Source organism: Lepeophtheirus salmonis, chromosome 6, assembly GCF_016086655.4.
Source record: "Lepeophtheirus salmonis chromosome 6, UVic_Lsal_1.4, whole genome shotgun sequence".
NCBI lineage: Eukaryota > Metazoa > Arthropoda > Copepoda > Siphonostomatoida > Caligidae > Lepeophtheirus > Lepeophtheirus salmonis.
The window spans coordinates 2085370-2104573 of NC_052136.2; the positions used below are offsets into that span (position 1 = coordinate 2085370).

A 19204-nucleotide genomic window follows, 5' to 3' on the forward strand; every position below is an offset into this window, starting at 1 on the left:
ATATTTTAATTAAAAAATATAGATAAAATCCCTGCCAATAAGCCAAGAAAAAAGTACACATTATGACCTAATTAGCTGCCAAATGAGAATGATAAAAAGATTGAATTTTAAGGTACTCCAAAGATGCCCTGGGCAATTTGGGCTAAAAAATCTCCATATTTTGTGCAATGTTCAAGGGTATCACATACCAAAAATCCGCATAATTCAAAGTTGTGAAGAAAATTTGTACAATAACATCATATGAAGTTAAATGTGTGCCATAAATAATTCATCAGCTGTTGTTATTATTATTATCTAACTCTTGAGTAGTGTACTTATCTAATACATTCAATTTTATTCAAAACCTGATTGAACATTCGTGTGTACTCATTAAAGCTTTAAACCAGATAGCGAAATAAGGACCCACGTGTTCAACAGCTGATAAAAATACTTTTACACGGAAGCTTGAATATTCTGTGAAACATCGAAAATTTTCCTATTCCTTACCAATCCTTTTTGTTCAATCCCAATTTTTTTTTTTTTTTTGTTGAAAATTGGTTGTATCTGTTTAGCAAATGCTCCAGTGAGAATCCTATATGACTAATTGAGAAGAGTAATTGATCTCTGATGGCTATAGTTTGTCTTATCTCCTTTTTTCGGAATCAATGCAATTCTTCCTTTTGTCTGTGATTTGGGAAGTCGTCCAAACTTCTCCATAGAACGTCCAACTTTTAAAAGATACGGAACGACTTCATCACTAAAATTCGAATAGACTTTACCCGAGACTCCATCTGGACCATAGGCTTTATCATCCTTATAATACTTTCCTATAAAGTTAGATATAATATCTTTGAAGAAGATATACTTGAACAATGTAAATTACCTCTCTTTTCGGAAAGTGACCTCTTTTTGTGGCAACAATGTTTTGAAATGGGAATGAAAGTAGTCTAACAAATCTACCGGTTTAGTTATAACTTTTCCTTGATGAATAATTTTTTTTACACCGGGGGTAGAAAATCTGTCTTTCTTAAAAAATTTCTTAGCCTTCTGCAAGCAGACCCTTCTAACTCAACATTTTGATCCATTATTGAAAACGTTATCCACTTGACTGGCGTATGACATTGTTTCCTTCCTATTGGGTTTCTTTTATTTACAAGTGCTGCCATTTCTTTGTTGTGGTAGGAAACTTTTCAGACCACCCTCGTATATATATGTTGAAAATATGTTACACTATCCCCATACAATCCTTGTTAACTCATGTTTCTAAGTCATTTTGAATATAATATATATGATTCATGAATAATTTAATTATCATTAGAGAAAACATGGAAGATTTTTAATTCCTATATTGCGTGCCTTTTTTCAATTTGACAAATTTTCTTAGTTTATGTTTCTTTACATATTATGTCGTTTCTTTTTTAATATATTAAGTACATAGAACAAATCTTTATGAAGGAGAAACAGTCTAATGTATCTAAAATCCCCTCAAAACTTATTCCACAATCTTATATAAATAAAATGTTCGACAACCTACACAGTCTTCCCAATTCTTTCATAATCCTTATTTTTTCTATCTAGAGCTTAAGATATCGACTAGCTAAGAAATATTAAATGATTGCTTTTGAAGATTCTTCACCACAAGTACAATAACTTCTTCAACTCATTGTTGATTGCAACTTGTGCGATTTGATTAAACATTTTCAACTTGTACAGACATTGAAATTTGTAGATAGGAATAACAGGTGATGAAAATCGTTTGTATTTTTTTTAGCTTACCCGGTTTTTTTGCAGTTGACAAATTGAATAGTGAATTTTCTTTTCTTAAGCTGTTGTCATTATTCTTTGAATTCCTGAAGAGTAGTAAACTTCCTTTTTATAATACAATCAATTAAATTCAAAACCTTATTGAACATTTGTGTGTGCTCATAAAAGACCCCGAGGATTTCTTGTGGATATAATTGTAAGTCCTTATTGGATCAGAGATCGACATCGCAGACATACTTCCCTATTTCCTTCTCTCTCTCACCATGGCTGCTTATAGCTGATCTAATGAAACGTTATGATGGCTTAGCTGCTCTCATCCTAAACATTCTTCTCATTGTAAGGGGTACCATGTTGATTTTCGGTTTCTTATTTTCAACATGCCCCAAATGCTCCCAATTAGAATCAATGTATATTACTCTGAGATTACAACGTATCCCATCTAATCGTGAATGAAACATTGGAAATGTTACTAAATAATTTACTGATTTTTCCCGTAATATCAACTGGTAGAGCAATGAAAACATACAATTCGTAAATAGCAATTTATTTATCAGACGAAGGACAACTGATGCAGAGGCCAAAATAAATCGTATGTAAGCGCTTCTTCACGCCGGAAGGAATTATGACGAGATCTACTGGATCGTCCCTTACTTCAAGGGTCTCATTGACAAGATTAAAAAGCTGAAGAACGACAAATGAAGCCTTGAGTGGAAGCCACAAGACCAAAAACGGTCAAAAGAGAGGCTTGTGCCACTTCTCATAGAATGTGGATGCTTTAAAGGGTCCCGTGAAGATGGAGTGAGCTGACACGTCAGAGGAATACGTGAAGAAGGCCTACAAGGCATTCTGGATTTGGATCGAGGCTATAGTGGAGGCCAAGGGTCGCCAATTTGATATATATTTGTTTATCTGAAGTAAAATAAATGTATTCAGTCTCATTGTCTCACTATTTGTACTTTTTGAGAATCTTGATAAAGTTGAGCTTGTTTTTTAACCATATTATGGTTGTACATAATTTTGAATCTGTGACATTCTATTAATACTATTTTTAGATAATACAGCTAAAAAATATATAAATTATTGCATATAAATTCTCAAAAATAGAATTGAATCAATCAATTCTTATTTTAACTTTTTTTCATATCAGTCAGATTTATTCCTGTGAAGAGCAGAGCAGAGAAAAGGCGTTCTTAGCGAACTCTTAAAAGTGGGGAAAAGTCCTTCTACTCTAAGTCCAGTTTAAAGTTTTTACTCACAAGTCAAAGCCCTTGCATATTTTCATTGAGTCTAGTCGAGTCTTCCGATTTCACTCAAGTTCATTTGAAGTACAAAACTATGAGTGTTATTATTGTTCAGGTCTGGGTTGAGTATATTATTTATAATAATTTATAAGTATGTGCAAAAAGTTTACAATGCCAATGTATCGGGATCTATCAGGAGTACTTATTATTTACCTATAACATTGAAGCGATTGCAAGAAAATTTGTTTAAAAATGGCCTGAAATCCAATCAAATCTTAGCTTTCGAACCAATCCAAGTCGTAAGTCTATGATTGAAAAATCAAACCAAATAGCAAGTAGATGTGGATTCTGCCTAGGTCTGACCTCGCCGTTGGAACCACATTTTGCCTAGCCCGAACCTTCATGACAGACATTTTTTAATGTAAAATAATTCTTTTATAACTAATCCTCGATTTGAAAAAAAAAAAAAAGGTTTAAGGTAAGTGTTACACTTACAAATATGAATGATAAAATTCATTACTGTCCTCCATAAACAACAAAAAATTATAAAAACATGTCTGCAAGACATGAAATAAGTTTATCGTTATGTAAAGTTTCAAAATTAGTTCCTTTTTATTGAATTGATTGGGACTTGAATGTTTGGTATTTGACTTCATGAATCAGTTATTACATTTTGATGTTTTAAATATATTTAGCACTCATGAGTATACATATATTGGATTACTTTATTGTATAGATTATCATATCCTGGAAACCAGACATCTCGTAGCCAAATATTTTCTAGCCCGATCCACCCTTAGTCGCAAGTCTCAAAATATAGACTCAAGTCTAAGTCTAGTTGCAAGTCCCCACCTATGCTAACTTGGGTTAGAGGCAAAAATAAAAGTGTAATAAATTAAGACTGCAATTTAACATAGAATGGTTTTCACTCCGAGTCGGTAAATTATTTTACGAATCCAATCCCAACCATATAGCAGTATCCAAATCTGACTATTACAATTTAGTATAATAATGTGAATCCTGCTTTATTCGACTCTGACCCTAGAATACTACATTTTAATCATACATTTATTAATAAACAAATGAAATTTGACCAGTTACAAGGAATTTTTCAAATATAGGAAGCAAAATCCAACAATAAGTATTTGTATAATTAAAAATTTGCTTTGACATATTATACGTAGAAACAAATATTTTGTATTTAAAGGCTATATTACTCAGTAGTTGATAATATTTTGAATTCACAGAAGATACACATAAAGAGAAAATAATATAAATGACATACTATAACAAATGGATAAATAGATTAGTATGGTAAAATTCTTTACAACTTTAGCTTAAATATAACTATCTTTGAAGTATATATTATTTATAAATATACTTATCATATTATAAAAATAGATAATTTTTTAATGGCATAAATACAACTTTAATTAATACTACACAGTTATAATATAATCTGGACAAAACAACGACATATTCTAAAGATAAAAATATCTAATTTAATTTAAGCTCCATGATTATTTTGTGTTTGGAGTTTTTCCAGCTCTATTTGATCATTTCTATCAGTATGTTTTAGAAACAGTTTTAAAAAGTTATTGGATTTTAAATACATATTCACTTAATAATATTAGAAATACATGATATATTCATTGAGTTTACAACCGGGTTTGAACCTCTTCTGAAATCTCCGATTGAGTGTTGGTTAAATTAATATGAGATATTGATTCTGAAGACTTGGATGAATGTACTGAAGAAGAATCTCCTAGAACATATTGAAAGGAGCTCATTTTCAAGACATCATCATTCTCACCCAGTTCTAAGCCCATACAACGATCGAAGAGAGTCAATTGTGAGGTTTGCACATAATTAGACAACTCTTCATGAGATGAATTTAAGGAGCACACACCATTCACTTCACCGATGATTTCCGTCTTGTAATGAAAGGAGAGTATAGGAAATGGTGGCTCGCTTCCTAGGAAGGCTTTATTATTATATCGAAAATCAATGGCTTCTTCATAGGATTCTGAACTTAGTACACTTTCACTATCCTCCTTAGGAAGGGGATGGATTGAAGGAATGGATTCTGGGAGACAAGAGTCTTCACTACTGCTCGTGGCTCCGTGGAAGCTCTCATCCTTTGATAAATGATCAATATGCTCTTCTTTCAATCGATTATCATTATTACCACTTGTTGTTAGTTGATACGACTGAAGGATCTCCTTGGATCGACTATCCATTTCCTTAGATAAAGATATTTCATCAAACGACTTTGAGTCATACTCCTCACTAGTAAATAGGATATCATTGTTGAGTGTAGGCACCAATCCTATTTGAGAGTTACTCTCTTCACAAACGAAGCCCAAGTTATTTTGAGAGGATACAAAGTCCGGATCATCATATTCTGAGTCGTTTTTATGAGGAGTTGGAGTGATAGTATATTTGATGGGCGGCTCGAACATGCCCTTTCCAGAATCGTTGTTTTTTTTTGGAACACAGAAGCAACATTTTGAAAGACATTTTCCCATTATTGTTGTTTATGGACTATGTTCTTGTTTGTATTATTAATAGACTCGTTCTCTCTTGATCCGGATGGATGGATGAAGAGACTCACAGGGTATTTACAGGACTATTCATTAAGAATAACAAAACACTAAAGTAATAAAAAAAACATGTAACGTAAGAAATCTTCATTTCTTTTTTAAAGTATGTAATTGCAGTCACTATTCAACAGCTTGGCTCTTTTATCAAAAGCGCTTCCGTACAAATATTATAATAATGACGATTGGAATAATTAGTATTGAACTTCTAGTTTTGTTTCATGCTCCAAATACATGAAACGTAGTCGTCACTACAATCAAATGATATTCTCATGCAAATGCTATGTAACTAGGTATAGTCAGAAAACGAAACAAAGTAGGCTATTATTAAGAACTTTATTTGAAACATTATAATTTTCCTTATGTAATTTGATGCTCTCCTTCTATTTTTTCCATTATGATTACTTTATTATCAGAACAGCAATAGAATGTTTTACAAAAACTGCAAAATATTAAAAGCACATCAAACAATATATTTTTAGAAAATAGTAATAATTTATAACTTCCACGCGTTCCTCATCATTAAGTCAAAGTAAGCATCATTGTCAATTGAGGCGCTTATACCAGCATAGTACTCCAGGAATTCAGATTTGGTTACCTAATAATAATAATAGCAAGATATAAATTAAGATTTGGTGCTCGTTTAATTCAAATGCTGCTTCGAAAAAGCCAGGCAACTTCATATTTTTAATCAGATACTCTCATACTATATCTCATTTAATCTTTCATACTCATCAAACGATATTTCAAGTTTTGTGGCGTTCCCCATCACAGCGTTACCTTTATTGTATCACGCAGCCTTTTATCCAAAAAGATCAAAATCATCTGATAGTTAGCCATATTAGTTAACCATACCAACTTCTATTTATTTTTTACGTACTCAAAGACTATCGTTGTCATATTATTTACCTACATTTTTTAATATGAATTACATATTGTATTCATTTAATAATATTAAAATCCTATTCGATACTGTATAATAATATTGCTGAGAAACATTTTATTAAAAGCGTAGCTATATCTTTGTATTTGAATTTCTTCGTAGAAATAATAAGCGGGTCAATATATATTATAATTTATATATACGACGAAGGATCAGCAATAAATTGTATTCTATTGGAAACGAAGCATAAATATTCATCAATTATTACTTCGTTTATTTTTCAAAAAGAATACATTATGAAATTGCCATGATGTATAAAGTGCAATGAGTAAAGCGACAGGTGACAACAAAATACTGAGTCTATTTTTGAGTAATCGAAGTAATGCTGTGCTATGTGATTTTCCAATGAATAAGAATTTAATCTATTCATAGACACAAAGTAGATTTTATAGCTATTGTAAGGATCTTAAAGGCAATTTACGTACTACTTTCTGACCTTAGTTTAATTATTTATAATAACTAGGTAGTATTTATTAATTGTAATATATTTTTCATAATGGTAACGTGTAGTGCAGTGTTTTGTAATAATAGATCAACTTCGACTAAAAAGTATTCTGTCTCATTGCCCAAGAAAATGTTTTATTTTCCAAAAGACATCAAGCGAAGGAAGTTGTGGATAAATTCCATCAAACGTAGAAATTGAACTCCCGCCAAAGACTCAAGAGTTTGTTAAGTAATGTAATCAACTATTTTTACTCGACGATGGATGTGAAAATTAAATTAATGGTTTTTTTTTAAAAAGGATGTCACTGGGCTCCATATTCTAATTATTCATACTTAAATTATTCTCTTTGGGCTCACTTTAAGAATCAATGTTTCTGCAGAAGTCTCCAGAAGACAAGTGGCATTTGGTACATAATACAATCTTGACAAACATAATGAAGGTATTCAGACTTTAAAAAAGGTGATCAAAGTCATTCGTCAATGTCATGTAGGGGAAAATGGTTATTGGAAGTCATGGCAAACTGGTATAATTTTGTGGAGAACTTCCATCCTTCAGTTGCACAAGGAATACCTTGATGAAGGATTATCATGCATTTTAACTGGAAAATTTACTCAAGATGCCGTGGAAAATTTATTCAGTACAAAAGCCAACTATAACATCATTAGAGGTTCAAAATAATCATAGAATAACTATTTTAAGTCAGTTCATGGAGGGAAAAGGAGTTTCCAATTATCAATATGATGATGGGGAAGGTCTAATCAATTTCTTCAATGATGTAAAAGAAGGAAAAAAATCAATCGGACAAAGCGGATAATGTATCTTTTCTTCAAGAACTAACTCCTCAGCTAAAGGAAGATACTGTGTTGTCTGAACAAAGAACTGATGTTTTTTTGACAACCGACCATTTTTCTACGTCTCTTCATCTTATTAGTGTTGCAAACCTTACTTGGTTGAACTCAAATTAGTTCTTATTAAGGTTATATTAAATGAAGAATAGTCAGTTTTGAGGAATTGGCCAACTACCAAAGATAACAAGATACTACAGCAATAACGTCCTGTTAATTTATTGAACTAAAATTATTTTCTATTAAGCTGTCAATATCCCCATTATAAATAGAGATTGCAATAGTTTGAATTGAGCCCTTTTTGTTCTCTTTTTGGATAAAAGGTTGAGATATGTAAAAAATATTATAATGTACGTTTTTAAAGAAAAGCTTTGTAGTTTAAACTATTTAATCTCGTATTCAGAGGTCCACCTTTTAACTATATATCAAATACTGCAATTTTGTAATTAATTAAAATAATATCTCACATTTCCATCAATATTTTTAGAGGATGACTCAAATATGTTTAAAAACTTGTTCAGTATTTGATCTTCGGTTAGTTCTCCATTGATAAATTTTGGATGTTTTGTAACGTCATAAACACCTTTCACATCATCTAAATTGATGACACCATCTTTGTTTTTATCAAGTTTATTGTAGGCTTCGTCGATTACTCGAAGTCTGCACTCAGACATGGGAGGCTGAAATAATTAATCATTTAAAAAAAATATGAATATTTATGACATGTTTCATATATTATGAAAGTTCTGTGATTATGAATATGTTGTACTAGTGTTGTTAGGTTTACGGGTACTATAGTGGAATCAGGCTACTGAAACGTTTAAAATTGTACTACAATAAACAAGTATTACAGTATTAAGTCCGCAGGATTATATATAATTTTTTTGGGAAGGGCTTGATTTTTCGAATTTTTGGAAAATAAATCCAAAAATTAAAACTTTAAAATATAAATTAATTTGAAAAATTAATTTTTTTGTGAAAAAAATTGAAAAATTCACAGTTTTCCACCAAAAAAATTCAATAATTGAATTTCAATAATATAATTTTTGGAAAAAAAAATTTCAAATATTAAATATCTTGGAAAAAAATTTTAAAAATCCATAGGTATTTACAGAAAATAATTTTTTTTTGAAAAAATTATAAAAAATCCACAGCGGTTCTTAAAATTTTTTATAAATTATTAAATAGTTCTACAAAAAAAAAATTGTTGGAAAAAATTGAAATATTAATTTTTTTTTGCAAAAAAAATCAGATATTAAATGTTCTAGTAAAAAAATTTTTTTTTGGGTAGGGGAGTGGGTGGGGTTGGACTACAGCCCCTCTAGCCCACTCCCTGCAGATGCCCCTGCATTAGAACCGGTTCTTGTAGCGACACTACGTCTAAAAATAATGAACCACCGATAACGTAACCACTGAAATTTATGGATATCGGCCTGCATTTATATGAGCACCATTAATTTCGGCGAGTATCATCTTAAAAACATTCATTTGAGCAATTATCTATTTGGGCGCGCTTTTTTTCAGCGTCGTTCATTTCAGCAACATTTTCATATAGTCAAATCAAGAGTAGCTATAGACTATGGGGGCTATCTATAGTTTATTTTGTTCTTTAAGAATGCTGAATTTTTCTTCATTCAATGATGCTAAAAGTGTGACAAAGGACACCCAAAAAGATCTGTTCTAACTCGTTAGGAGCCTCTCCTAGAAAGAAAAAAATTAATGTAGTTTTGAACAAAGTCCAAAATGGCTCATGAATCAAATGTTTACCATCATAACATTTGACAACGAAAATAGTCAGAGAATGTACATTCTTTTTTAAATATCCTACTCCACAAGTACCTATCGATAAAGTGCTTGAATGCCATCCCACTCAATAAGTTTTGTAAATTCATCCCTCCACAGAAGCTTGCGTAGTTGAGACGAAATACGATAAGAACCTCAGTTGCTCCTGCTAGATTCCTCCCATTTGATTTTAAACACCGCTCTGGTGAGGGATGACTTTTTAGAATGAAGTTCTTGTATTGTTTACTAAATAAAAATGCTGTTGAAAGGAACGACGCTGAAAAGAAGTTTGTCCACATAAATAATTGCTCAAATGAATGTTGTTAAAATGACACCCTCTAAAATTAATGCTGCTCAAATGAATGGACACCATGTATATCATTAACCAATCTGTATTTATACAAAAGAGAGATTGCGTGTGTGTGTGTAGATGTCCTTTATATGTTCACCCCACCATTGAACCTAGAAGGCTGACATTTTGGATGGGCCTCTTTTGAGCTTGTACAGGCTAAGACGGGGATTTCAATTATTTGGGAGGTCATATAAGGGGGGGCTTATGCTATACCTGAGACCCAAAAACTGTTTTTGGAACCCAAGGAGACTAAGTAGGAGGTTGAGTTATTTGTCAAAAAGTGATTGGGGTTTCAAAAACAACTATACGAATAAGTATGTTTTCTAAATTTATTCAAAATCAAAAAAGTTACTGGCTAAAAAAAAAACCGGTGGAAATTGAAATTTCGTTATTTTCAGGTGTACAAAAATGAACTTCCAATGGAATATAAGATAAGTAAATGGAATAATGTTTGCAGAAATTTGTCTGGAAATTTGTTTGCATTTAAATTTGCTAAATAAGAATTGATGTTTAACTGAAATATCTGTCCTTTTCTGAATAATTTTTCAATAATTTTGATTAGTTATCTTTTTTCCCCCCATTTTTCATCAAACGTCAATTGTCAGTTTTTTAAAGAAGAAATGCCACAAGACGATGCTTTTTTGCACAAAAAAATGCAGACACAACATTATCATAAGAGTAATTTTAATTTCCGGAAATTTTTCATACATAAACTAGTTATGGAGGGTTATTTTTTCGACAAAATATTTCTTCATAACTTTTTTGTTTTTGCAAGTATGAATTTTTTACAAATCCCATAAATGCTATTAACATTTTTTTTGCTAAATTAGTTCCAAAATATTTTTGCAATTTTCTTCGCGAATTTCGATTACGGAATTTTTTGAAGTAAATAAAAAATGGGCTTCTCATCTGGAAATTTTTTTAGATGCATATATGTTTTATTTTTTTGGAAAAAGGAGTGTATAATATTTAGTGAGCACTCTATAAAATGAATTAAATATCGCAGGTATTTATTTCATTTCATATTAAAACGAAAATAAGGAAGTGCATTATATAAACATAAAAAAGAATAAATATAACATTAGTTGAGGTTTATCAACAAACTACAGTTCTCCCTGGCTCATCAAATCGTATTCAATTTTTTTTTTCAAGCTGTAATTATTATTTTTTTGTTATTCTGGAGATACCATCTAAGTATTGAGTGTGTTTATAAAAGCGGAGATTCACACCAATGATTTGTTGGGGAGTTATCTTTTATATTATTGAAGCAAAATTTATATTTTAGTCGATGCTTACATACTCCGTGAAATGCCAGGTACTACCCCTAATAAAAATGTAAATTAGAGAGAGAAAAAAACTTTCAACACGTGACAGAGTCGGAAATGAATCATTATTTAATTAATGAATACTTAATTATTGCAATTCGTGGAGAATATAATTAAACATTTTATCTTTTTAAATTTGAATGACATGAATGATAATCATAATTACATCGTATTGTAGCATGAATCATCTTCAAATATATTTTATTCGCCAAAGTGACTTTGGGAGGCAAATTGTTCTATAACTTAAAAAAGTCCTCAAATTTCGAAACTAGCTCCCACCCTAACTAAAGTCCTGCAGGCGAACTTTTAAATGCATGTGAATGGCTCGTAACAATTTTTTTGTTTTATATTCTTATTGAAAAAAGTATCAAAAAGTACCCGAAACCTATTTTTGGTATTGTAACATCACTCTTTTATAGATTGGTTGATCTTTCATAGTGTTGGACTTCTGTCTGAAAATCCTATACTGGTCTGCACTGTCCCGTGTAAAATTAGTTTTACAAAAAAATGATCACTCTGGATCGGGTCCTCGTTCATTTAAAAAAAAATTGTGATTTTTTTTAGAAAAGGAAATTTCGATCTACGAGGGTCGTTTGAAAAGTCCGTACTAGCTACAAGAGATGCCACTATTTGCACCTATAGAGGTCATATTTAGTTAATAGCATCTCTTGGAAGAACACACACAAACTTTCAGAATGATTGGTCTTTTTCTTTCTGTTGGGCATTCTTTTGAATCGAGGAAGTGGAGTGTTTTTCAAAAACTGGACGAAATAGATTTCGTGGGTTGACTAAACATTACTTCATGAAAAGGAAAACGCCTCAAGAGACTAAAAAGAAGCCTAATAAAAATTATCGCGAGTCTGAACCTTTAAATTAGAAAAGTTTATAAGTGGTTTCCAAATTTTCGGAGTGGCCATCTGGGCACAAGTGACGCTAAACCTTCTGGACGCCTTGTTGAGGTTACTACTCCAGAAATCATTGATAAAATCTATAATATGGTCATGGATAACAGAAAAGTGAATATGCGTGAGATTGCTAGTACTGTGGGCATCTGGGGCTGTAACCTTATTTCCATTAATTTTGCGACCACAACAGCTGAGGTGTGAGCTGGTTCATTTTCGTGATGGAAAATGACTTTTTTGTGGGCCAATCCAGGGCGTTTTTTTCTTGCTACTCGGTTTTCAATGGTTCAGCTAACGATGACTAATATACACCTGTAATAGTTTTAACTTTTTCCTGATAGCCGATGATGATTATTCTTTGCGAATCCGGCCGATTCCTCGATTCAAACGAATGCCGAACAGAAGGAAATCGACAGATCTGGCTAATACTTGGTGTGTGTTCTTCCAAGAGATGCTATTACCCAAACATTACCTCGACAAACGCGCCAGGAGTGCCATCTCTCGGACTTTGCACGGACTTTTCAAACGACCATTGTGTGATTTTAAATCTCGGTCCAGATTGTTTTTGAAAAAATCCCATAAGACCAAAATGAAACAAAATTCAGTCTCGTACCTAGTTTCAACACGAATATTAATGTTTATTTCTCCCCTAAATATTGTTGTGATTTTAAAATAATAGTACATACTTAATTCAAAGCATTGTACCTCAAAAATATACGGGATCTTACTGGTTGTTTGGTGCTCTAAGTGTTCACATTTACATTAAAAGTTTGTATTGAGTAAAATTTCTTTCTGGCTATGATATGTATAGGCCTTTACCACTTCACAAACTTCAAAAGTAACTTAATAATATACTTTAAAAAATATGAATGTATTTATTTTTTAACATTATAGAAACAATACTGTCTAAAAAGGATATCGCAATCCTTATATAATGTGATAATTCGTAAAATCTTGTTCGTTTGTTTTTATAGAAAAAAAGATGGAACAAAGTAAGTATGTGTTTTATGCAATAAAATCTATTTTAAATTACATAAATTTTATGTCTTAGTATGCATACATTATTATTATATTATATATGAATGTTAGTAAAAAAAAAATAATAAGGAAAACTATTTTTATGACCCTATTTAAGAAATTTAATATGCAAATAATAAATAAAAGATAGTTAAAGAATATACAGGGTGGTTCAGATAAATTGGTTAAATATTTAAAGGCTTATAACGAACGAACGAGATGGGATAGAACTATAAATGTTTTTTTATTTGAATGCTACATTTAAAGACATTCAATAATTCATAATGAGATTTAAATATTTCAAAAAATCCATAGCCTTTTGCAAAAAAGTTATGGCTCCAAAATTTACTTGACAATTTATTATTTAATATTATGCAATTTTTGTTACATATTCGTTGAGATATTGGATAATAACTGATTTTGAGGGGTAAAATAATTTTTTTGGAGGGGAAATATTTTTGTACTATTTATGCAGTCAGTCTAACTGAAAGGAAAATATTCAATAATTCAAATAATATCAGTTAGTATAAATTTATCAAAGTTCCAAACAACCTAATTCAGAAGAAATGAGAGATAATGTTGTAATATTCAGTACAAGGGTTATGTAGTAACAATTGTTACAATTAATTGAACGAGGAAAGTAGGATAATCAATAAAAAATATCTTATCTTTGCAGATGCAATAGTTAATTTATTGGCTTCATTATGAAAATAAGAATGTCTCATTCTAGAATGATATATTTTTGATACATATAAGGGCAGTGGTTCTCAACATTTGAAATATAGTAACCCATTATAAAAAAAGTAATCAGGTACTGATAACAAATCTTAAAATATCTAACCAGATTGTCCATTCAAATCTAAAAATTACTAAATCAATCATTAATGAAGGTTGAGTGATTGAAATTAAATCATGTGAGGATGAAGAGGCCACTTTTGACACCAGGAATGAAAGAAACCCATCTCCTTCGTTGCAAGACTCTTTTGAGTTCTTTTGAACTATTTTTTTGACACTTTTGGGGCCCTATAACCCTGATGCCAACCCCTCCACCAAAAATTTTGAGTGTATGCAGAGGGGAAGGTCTGCAGTGTCCAAACACGGAGGCCCTCATAGCCACTGCCATACAGCACTGTGACTACATCTGCAGCGGGTGTCAAGCCTTCCATCGGCGCTTTTAAGCCATGATTTCCGCTTAGGTCGGCTACATTAATGATTAAGAGAGCTCAGACACACATCTATTTATAGTATGTATTTTGTTGAAATTCTATTCTTAATTAATAAATTATATCTTGTTAAAGTTTAAAATTCAAAGTTTTCATATTTTAATGAAACACTCGGTATATATACAGTCTTTTTTTGGTATAAGAAAATGCCATATATTGTGATTATTAATTATAGATTATTTATTCGTAAAATAACTGTACATTCCGTAATTTCTTAATCGGATAAGAAAATCATCCGGTCGCCATGACGTTTGAGGTAATAAATAATACTCCTACAAGGCTTCATACGGAATTTTTAATGCTTTCGAATCAGGAATGACCTCTAAAGTATACCTTTATGACTTCCTTCCAGCACTCTTGTCCATAATTGAGACGGTATTCTTACTAAAAATCTAGTCATTAACTGAAAAAAAGGGCCAGACTGTTAAATTAGACTAATCAAGTCCAAAATCGGCTAGGTGGGCAGTCAAACCAACGAACCAACGAGTAATCCCTTGGCATTGGTTTCGCATCCCTATTTGGGGTTCAGACCAACAGGTTGAGTGCCCCTGTATTAAAGTCTTGAAATATAATAAGGCTAGTGAATCAAATAAGTATTCGACCCCTTCCCGATGTTCTAAGTTTGTCCACTGATAAAAAAAAAGAATAGTCGGTAGTTTAACATTGAGAGATGGAATAAAAAATCCCATAAAAACACATTACGTGAAAGTTATAAATACATACAGGCCGTTCTGAAGTTTACCAATGAGCTCCTGAATGATTCAGAGGAGGTACAGGTAGAAGATAGGAGATGTGGTCAGCTGAGACAAAAATCTAACTCTTTGGCATCATCTTGACCTACCGTCTTTGGAGGAAGGAAAATATATTGAGGTATTACCCTTAAGAACATGGGGCTGGAAACATTTTTCCAGCAACATTATTTTTTATTAATATATTTTTTTTTTTTTTTTTTTTGGGGTTTTATTGGTAAGGGGAAAGGACGACTTGAACCCATTTCTTGTTTTTCATATAATATATCCCACTCTTAAAATATACTAACCATTCAAAATTATGAACAGTTCTTTTCTCTGTCATTGGACAAATTTACAAAATCGGCAAGGGATCAAATACTTATTTATTGATTTTCATTTGTTTTTTGTTTCTCTTTAAATGACTTGTCATTGAGAGTTTGTAGAGGGATATTTATTTTATAAATATGGATTAGTAGGTAATTATTCATTGGCGATTCCTAAAAGTTCATAAAAGAGTTGGGGTTCCCGGAATAAATCCAGTTCTAATTACCTGATATAGACAAATCTCACGAATATAATTTTTTTACATGACAGTAAATCTGATCAAACCAATTGTAGTTTTTTAGCATAAATATATGGGTAGAAATTTGCGTTCAAATAATTTTGCAAATTTCAAAGCATAGAAAAAATTTAAAAAACGTTTTTTGTATATTAGAAATTTCATAAATTGCACCGTTAAAAACTCAATTAGTTTCATTTTATAAAATATTCTGTCAAATCATTTTTTTGGTAATATTTATTTTCGATGGCTAACGCGGGTTTTTCACTACTATAACGCATGATAGTGACTGAATGTATTTCAAAGAAAACTTTAGAATCTCGTCTCTTGCATGAAATCAGGTCCATTACTTCTACAGCTTGATCGCATTACAACGAAGTTACTGTACCACGTACTTGTCCATTATTGCTTTGGTGCGCGATATATCATTAATCAAAGTGCTAATTTATTCATGTTTAAGACCTCCGAAGTTAAAGTTAAATTACGGATCCTATATTTTATTTCAAATGAGAGCGACTATTAAACGTAACAAATTTGAGTTGAATCTGCTCCTATATATTTGGAATACTGTCAATATTGGATATTTTCTCAATGCTCAAAAATCCAATTTATAGGATCCTTTCAAGCATAATGGATATTTATAGTTTATTTAACATGATCTATGATTATGATTTAATAATTTATGCGAAATATTTCATTATAATACATTATTATTTTCTTTTTAAAAAAAACCAAAAAAACGAGTCAAAGTTTAGTATTTACCCGTATTCCTACTAAAAATTCGTTCAAATCAATTCTTCCAGATCCATCTGTATCAAATTTTTCAAAAAGTATTTGACTTTCTCTATCACTCAGGTCACAATAACCAAACTCCTTTAAACCCCTTTGAAACTCCATCATATCCAATTGCTTTGAACCATCATAATCTATTCGTCGGAAAAGTCTATAAAAATATATATATTATTGTTTTGTTTTTTTTAAACAGTGATCTCCAAAAGTCTACTGTGTCTATATTAATGTCATCAAATTGGTATATTGAAGCAATCAGTAAAATTTAAAATATGTATCCTTAAAAAATATGTCAATAATGAGGTGGGTCTACATAAAAACAATCTTGAACAAAATCAAGAAAAGGAGGATATCCTACGAAATAAGAATTAGGGCATTGTATTATATGGTCATATGATACAATTTGAGTATGCAATTGAGTAAAAATTATTTTCCTTTCCAAAAAAATTTGCTAATTGTCGTGAAAAAACTCTAAAGTAACATTGATTCAACTTAAGATCCATCTAGCGAGTAAAAAATAGTGTATTAGTATGTCTGGGAAAAGTCATAATTGATCTAAGAAATAATCATATTAATGAAATAAATCAGGCGTTTTGCAAATAGCAACAAGCGTGTGTAGCTAAAACTCAGCCAAATTGCACTCTAAAGACTAAAGTACTTCCTGGCTCATTAGTCATAACGCCATTTTTGTTTTCTCAAGCTATTATAATTATTTCAATATTGAGGAGAGAACAGTATTGAGTAACTACGTGTGAGTGTGCACACGTAAAACGGTCATTAAAAATGAGTATTTCTTGGAGAGTTATCTTATATATTTTTTAGACGGTGTTTGTCTCTTTATCGACGTCAAATTACTCCAGGTCAATGTCTGTTACTACTGCTTCTATATGATTTTTTTAGCAGGCCCGTTTTTTTTTTGGAATTTTTAATCTAAAGACTGAATTTTATTTTCCTTAGCTCTTGTTATTATTACTGAACTACTAAGTCTTGAGGGTTAATATCTTGATTTTGGATGTTTTTTATTTTTAACTGGCCCAAAAGGCTCCTGATTAGACTCTTTGCATGTAAGAATCAGAAAAAGTAAATTATTTTTACGGAAATACTAAAAAGATTATGTTTGTTTCTTCACGCCATTTGGGGTAGGGGGACAGTGACATATTCTAAATTTGCTTCTGGGGCTTTTCATTGTTGGGATATGGAAATAGCAATCAACGTAAAAATGAATGAAATGAGTTTGGGGGAGTAAACGACCAGTGATGTTAATCTTAAGCATTTCTTAGCTCGCCCCGTTTTTGGGGAGTTGGCAAAACTAAAGAAGGGGTTCTTTTCTACTACTACCTACATACAACATATATGTAGGCTTACCTTCATACAAACGAAACTGCTTCGAACATTCGTGTGTGTACATAAAAGACGGAGAGTAACCTGCAGGATTTGTTGTAAAGTTATAATTATAGATCCTTGTTGGACTTAGATTAGAATTAGGGATCAACATTGGAGTAATTCTTACGAATGTCCTTGTTTATTTCCTTCTTTCTCGTATCAGCTGATTGTAGCTGATGTTGACTTTCACTTTCTTTTTATCAACATGCCCAAAATACTCAATATTTTCATCACTATCTATGAGGTTCCTCCCAAAAACAAAATCGTGATTACGATTCTGTTTCATAAATATCATCGTTTCATGATATATTGATTTTTTTTTAATGATTTTAGAACTCTTGATTAAGACCAAAGTATAATAATATCTTACCTCGTTCTTTCTTCAATAAAAATATTTCTACATACAAACAAAATAGTTTCTCTTCCTCATTATCAATTTTTATTACCTCATTAAAATGTAAAAAAATGTCTCAAATATGTACCTTCCGATTCCTAAGATTCCACTCACTCCTTGAGATAAACAAAAATATCTTAGCTTTTCTAATGGATCTTTAGCTAAAGTGGATTTCTTTTTAGCCATTTCTCTTAGTTCATTATTCCGATGATCACCAGCAGTTCTTGGTCGGTTGAAATTCATTTAATCCGTTGTTATTCTGGAAAGGATGTTACAATTATGTTTTATAGCTGTTTAATATATTCATTGTATATACCATGCAAATATTTATAGGTTAAAAACATATGAAAATAAAAGATTGTGCTCTATTTATAAGTGCAACATGGACAGGATTGATATTTTCCAGAGCAGTTATCAAGAAAAACATATAAGTGACCAAAGTGAGGACTCTAAACTTGCAATAGCATTTAATAATTGTTATTTCATCACCGATATTTTTAATTACGCGGTTTCATAGCACAACCAAGAGACAGTTTTGTTTTAATCCTATGTCTCTAAGTGTAAACCGTGTGCTATCTTCTTCACGCCTGCTTCAGTGCTGAGAAGGCTGAAGATACCATTGGCATCTCCATCCAAACTGCCTTCAACATTAAAAAGTATATTACAGCCCAATATAGTCAAAAATAACCTCAAGTTCTACAGCAACAATATGGCAGACTCCTGGCAAACCTATATGCGATCCTCTTCCAGCCATGACCTCCACTCCCTGGACTTTGCAGTTTGAGATGTCTAGAAGAATAACGTCTGTCACACCTCTGATTCAAATTAAGATTTACTTTGGGTGGCGATGCCGTGAACGTGGCCCTCATCGTCAAGAGCTGCCAATCTGTTCGCTGGCGTGTATAGACTGTTATTGCTTGTGAAGGAAGA

The 19204-nt window shown here is 31.4% G+C and overlaps 1 protein-coding gene across 1 annotated transcript; it reads right to left on the minus strand.

Annotated features, from left to right (window-relative positions):
• Positions 1-4158: 4158 nt before the first annotated feature.
• On the minus strand, positions 4159-18534 carry LOC121120409 (calcyphosin). The gene is made up of 4 exons (XM_040715273.2): positions 18363-18534; positions 16471-16651; positions 8285-8497; positions 4159-6182 (listed from the first exon to the last, which is right to left on the minus strand). The coding sequence occupies exons 1-4, from the start codon at positions 18515-18517 to the stop codon at positions 6081-6083; spliced, it is 651 nt and encodes a 216-aa protein (XP_040571207.1). The 5' UTR covers positions 18518-18534; the 3' UTR covers positions 4159-6080.
• Positions 18535-19204: the final 670 nt, after the last annotated feature.

Coding starts and splice junctions, on each gene's coding strand:
- LOC121120409 (XM_040715273.2), bottom strand. CDS start 18,517: ATGAATTTCAACCGACCAAGAACTGCTGGTGATCATCGGAATAATGAA. Junction 16,652..18,362: donor GGAATCTTAGGAATCGGAAG/GTACATATTTGA, acceptor ATATTTTTATAG/ACTTTTCCGACGAATAGATT. Junction 8,498..16,470: donor AATTTTTAGTAGGAATACGG/GTAAATACTAAA, acceptor TAATTATTTCAG/CCTCCCATGTCTGAGTGCAG.